General features: G+C 25.5%; 1 protein-coding gene across 1 annotated transcript; it reads left to right on the plus strand.

Annotated features, from left to right (window-relative positions):
- Positions 1–264: 264 nt before the first annotated feature.
- LOC107450560 (Suppressor of exocyst mutations 1) lies at positions 265–3,744 on the plus strand. Its single transcript, XM_016066388.3, has 3 exons — positions 265–670; positions 820–916; positions 3,634–3,744. Exons 1-3 carry the CDS (start codon positions 565–567, stop codon positions 3,692–3,694), a joined length of 264 nt encoding a protein of 87 aa, XP_015921874.1. The 5' UTR covers positions 265–564; the 3' UTR covers positions 3,695–3,744.
- The last annotated feature ends 1,567 nt before the right edge of the window (positions 3,745–5,311 follow it).

Consider the following 5,311-nt stretch of genomic DNA (forward strand, 5'->3'; position numbering starts at 1 on the left):
TTTCAAATTGCTTAAAAACTTTTAAATTAGGAAACTATATGAAACTGAAAACTACATTGAACAAAGTTTCGAAAGAAAGCGCCATGGAAATTTTAAAATAACATTTGTGAATATTAAATACGAAAAATACCAAGAAAGGGGAAAATATCGTAGTGCATTCCTATACAACTGAAAAGAGGAAGAGAGGGAAGCCATGAAACCGGTCTTCTCGACAGAGGGCGCATTCGAGCGTTGCAATCGCGAATGTAAATGTAAAAAAAAAANGCTGAATTAGAATTTTTTTCCCTTAGACATGAACCCATGTGATTGTAATGTAGTATATATAAGTAGAAGTTAAAGTAGTTATTTAAGATAATATTCATTAATTTATTTTTTTAAGGTATTAATCTTTTTAACTGTAACTTTCTTCACTCTTAGTGAATATTCATGTTCATTGTTTTGTTTACTGTGTGGATTTCATAAAGAATTTGATTCAAGTTGTTATTTAATTACATTAAGATTTTCTCATTTCTGTTTTATTACTAATTCGGCAAAAAAAGCTGAATTTAAAATTTGGTTTTTTCTATGGTCATGGTTGTTAAGCCACCTAGTGAAATGACTGAAGCACCAAAAAAAATTGATCTTGGTTTGTTAGAAGAAGATGACGAATTTGAAGAATTCCCAACCGAAGGTATTAACTTTCAAATTAAAATAAGCTGTACTATTTTTCTTAGTTTGTATTTCAGATTGCTTATTTAGTCGCACGTGTAATTGTTTACAAGAATTGTATCACCTTATTTATTACTCAAAATGTTTGATACCATGGTGTTTAAATTATAGATTGGACAGCAAAAGAAGAAGATGAACAAGATATTAATGTCTGGGAAGATAACTGGGATGATGACAATGTTGAAGATGAGTTCAGCAATCAATTAAAGTAATATTTTATTCATTTTGGAAAACATACCTCTTTGGTATTATCTCTAATTAATATTTTAAGTTATTAAATTACTGTTTCTATTTTTCAAGAGCCAGCAATAACTTTAAAAGAAGAAACTTTAGGAAAGATATTTGTATCGTGATTTTGCGGCAGAATAGTCGCTAATTCTTAGCAACTTCCGCGCCAGTCTCCTGCAAGAAACTAAAAAAAGACATCACAGAGAGGGGCCAACTGGAAATGCTAACTTATAGTCTTTTCACTGGTACACCTCGGCATGTTTTTATTTTTAAAAAAGCCAAGTTTCTATTTGACGATTGTAGTTGCACAACATATCACGATATGGAAATATATCCCTAGACAAACAATAGTATATTGTCATAGTCAGCTTTCGCTATTTTAATGTGCCTTGACCTTTGAATTAAAAATTTGTTAAAACTTTCTGTTAAGACTAAGCAGGGTTTGCCGATTTAAATCAAGATTTAACTTACGATTAAATTCATGTCTCAAATAACTTCAGTGTATTGAAAAAATTCTGATTTGAATACAATTTTTTTAACATTTAGCTACTTTTTATTTGTACTTCTTTAAACTTATAACTTAAATTTAGTTATTTTCTATAGGAAATGAAATTTGTGTCTGCAAGTTAAAATATATTTTATTATTATTATTATATACTATTATTATATATATAGGGGGGGGGAGCTATTTTCGCCCAGTAGCGAAACATAAAAGCATGTAATTAATCGATGTTTTTCCCAAATTTCTTTATTTCTTCCTTTTTTTTAAAATATATGGAAAAGAATTGCAAAACTTTATTTTTGCATGTAATTTTACAGTTCAATTTCAATGAAATCATTAAAAATAGAATGCAGATTAGTTTCATAGTTGCCGTTAGCCCTAATGAAAATATTTAAAAAAAACTTGACCTGGGTTTGCAAAAGTTTCCTGATCCTACCTTGGTGAGCCCTATTAATTAATACAATTATATATCAGTACTTACTTAATAATTAAATTATTTTTTTCATTAATTGATTTTCTTTTTTAAGAAAGATAAATAATTGGCACTGTTACTGGTGGTATACGTATATTCGATGATAAACAATCATACTCTTTTGAAAGTCCTTTATTTTTTAAGTTCTTAATTTTAGCTTTGTTAAAAGAGTGGGAAATAACTATAAGTATCGTAATAACTATAAGTTGTTCATTATTATCAATCTAAATATTGATTTTAATGCCACTATTTAGACAAATTTTTTAGATTAAGGAAAACTAAAGTGGTCACCAATAATTGTTTGATCTCAACCTTGTAAAAAATTTTTTTTCATTTTTAATGTTTGTTATTAATACTTATATGCAGATTAGCAGAATATATCTAATCATGCGTTTTGAGGGAAATTCAGGAAGGCGAAGGCAGATTTTCAGTCGTAAAAAATTCCTACAAGAATTTTTATTGTTAAAAAATGAATCATTTTACAAATTCTACCTTGTTAAAAAACATTAAATGTCAATTTGTGTATGTATTGGTTTAAATTCCTTAAGTTTATGAGTGGGACCTTTAATTCAATAAATTATTACTCTTTCAATATATTTTGATTTCTAATATTTTTTAACATATGCTCATTTATTCAAGAATTGTGTAAAATCAAACAAATTTCTTTTGTTCTGGAAATTTTACTTCTCACATATATTTTAAAAGTTATTGTACTAAAGGAAAATGTTAACACTTTTGAGAAATTTCAATAAGAAAAAACTTTGTTCTGAGCAAATATTAAGGACAGAAAATTTTCTGCACTACTGCTTTGTACATAAATATTTTCAATAAATCATCAATATAATATATTCACTGATAAGTAAACTAATTATAATTTACAAAAAACTTAAATGTTTGTTTAAATCGGTTAATAATTTTTTAAATCAATCAATTCAAGGGTTTAATTAAGTTACTATCAATATTTAGTACCGATATTAGAATAAATTTCCTAATTACATGTTATTTTACTATGCTATAATAGTTTAACATTCTAATCTATACAGTTGAGCATCAATCGAAATAACAGTTTAAATTAAACAAGACTAAAAAAAGAACTTGGAGTACAGAGCTCTTCAAAACTATATTTTTGTAATCACTATTTTGTTGTTTTAATAAAATAATTAAAGAACATAATTGATGGATTATTTGAATCTTACAACATATTTAAATAGGTTTCCTGTTTTCTATTTGATAAGAATTAAGGTTTTAAAAACTAAGTTGTTTAAAAAACATTGATTTAGGTTATTTTTGTCATATTTGTTTGTGAAAACTGAAACCACTAAATGCTCTTGCATATTATTTTTGCAATAAATTAAATTATATATAATATATGCATGTTGGAATTGACTTCTTGTTTTACCTCTCAAATACGTCAGACTCTAAAATATCTTTTTTTTCTTTATATTTTTTTCCAGGTTGTCTCTTAAACTTCGAAGACACCAAATACTGTCATAAATAAGGATACTGAATCTTTCTAAACTTAGAATTTGTATTTACAAGTAGATAAAGAATTAATGTTTATGAAAAAAGTGTTTCTTTATAGTATACAGAAAATAAAATGTTTTTTTTTCTTTCAATTTTTTTTAAATTCTTCTACTTTAGACGTAAGAATTATTTAATTTCTTCATGTAACTATTTTAGTTAATGAAATTGAAAATTAATAATTTCTCTTTATTTGTTTTAGGTCAGAGTTAGAAAAGTGTGGCCATAAAGTAAATGGTACTGGTGAGCCCATGAAGTCTTAAAGTTAACTTTGTATTTATTGTTTATAAATAAAATTTCTTTATTCATTTTATATTCTTTAATTTTCTTAAGATCAAATATTTTCATTTTGATCTTCCATTTTATTGTCAGTTTTAGACCAAATACTCTAAAAATCAGCTAGGTTTGTTACACAAATTTATATGAATATGAAAATTAACTTTTCCATTTATCTTTTAGTTTGAGATAATCATTTAAAATAATCATATATTTTTTTTAAATATTTATGTTTGAATCTTTTTTCTTTTATAAATTATATTCGATTATCATATTTGATATAAATAAAGCAGAATATTTGTATGTGTGTTTGCATGCATGCCTCTTATACAATTATCAAATCAAGATTGTTTATTTTCCTTAGATGCTTGCTACTTTTTAATATCGAAAAATTAACATTTAAAAAAATTGAACTATAAAGATCATTTGAATGTACAAATATGTTATATTAAAATGCATTGCACATAAAAATTCTAAGAGATAAAATTTGTGGTGCTTGCTTTCAACCAGTATTGATATTACTGACCTTATATTAGGTTAATGCTATAAAGGAAAATTAAGCTTTATTAATAATATTAGGAAAAGGTTATTATAGTAGGAAATTTATTAATAAATATTAGGTAAAGAGTTTTTTGTGTTCATAAGAATGGTTACAAGGTAAATTATATTTGAAAGAAAGGAAAATCTATTCAATTTAAAATGGTGTAAGCCAAGCCTGAACAGGGTTTGTCAAACTTTTCTGTTTAATAGTCCAAGTGGCTCCTCTACTCACTTTCCAGAAAAAGCAAAGGGTTATTTCTCCCTCTTGAGCCTTAGGCATATGTTTTAAACATTTTTCAGATGTTTTTTACGATTTTTGAGAATGTTTTAAACATTTTGATCATCTTACCTTTCCCTACTAGGTTGCTCATATCAACATAATTTAATTTAAGTCTCTGAACCTGTTTATTTGGAAACAGCTAGAAATGGCACAAATAAGATATTTTTCTGACACAAATTTCGTTTGCCTAATTACAATTAAAATGCCAATTTTAGTTATTGTAATGTTTTTATTCTTCTCACTCAAATTTTAATAAATTTCTAGAAAAACAAGAACATTTTTAAAAAAGATTAACACAGATTATTTATTATTCCTAATTTATTTACTAGTATTACCTAATTTATTAATTAACATGTAAAATTTGTTTTTAGGCCAACCATAGAAATTTTATAAAATGTGGTACTTTCTTTGACATATAACTAAATTACCTTGCAACTTTAATCCATAATAAAAACATATGATAAATCTTACAAATAATTATACAATTTCAAAATAGTCAAATTTGGCAATTATTATTCAAGTTTTAAAAAAATTAAGTTTAAAAATTTTACAACTGAAAGTGTTTTATTCAATTTACTAATTTTATATAAATTTCTTCAGAACCCTTTAAAATAGCAGAAAAATATACATCGCAGTGTCAGAAAAAAAATAATAAAATGGTGCATTTACGCACTTTTGGTAGAAAAAATGGTTTAACTAATAAGTGATTTTTTCAAAGAATTGGGCTGGGTTTTTCCAGGTTGAGTTCAAATCTGAAAGCAACAATGGACACCTAAGACAAATG

The sequence above is a fragment of the Parasteatoda tepidariorum genome, chromosome 7 (genome assembly GCF_043381705.1).
Source record: "Parasteatoda tepidariorum isolate YZ-2023 chromosome 7, CAS_Ptep_4.0, whole genome shotgun sequence".
In the NCBI taxonomy this organism is placed as follows: domain Eukaryota; kingdom Metazoa; phylum Arthropoda; class Arachnida; order Araneae; family Theridiidae; genus Parasteatoda; species Parasteatoda tepidariorum.

Excerpts from the sequence above, each read along its gene's own strand:
- LOC107450560 (XM_016066388.3), top strand. The coding sequence starts at position 565 with ATGGTCATGGTTGTTAAGCCACCTAGTGAAATGACTGAAGCACCAAAA. Across the intron at positions 671-819 it reads TGAAGAATTCCCAACCGAAG|ATTGGACAGCAAAAGAAGAA; the intron begins GTATTAACTTTC and ends TTTAAATTATAG. Across the intron at positions 917-3,633 it reads GAGTTCAGCAATCAATTAAA|GTCAGAGTTAGAAAAGTGTG; the intron begins GTAATATTTTAT and ends TATTTGTTTTAG.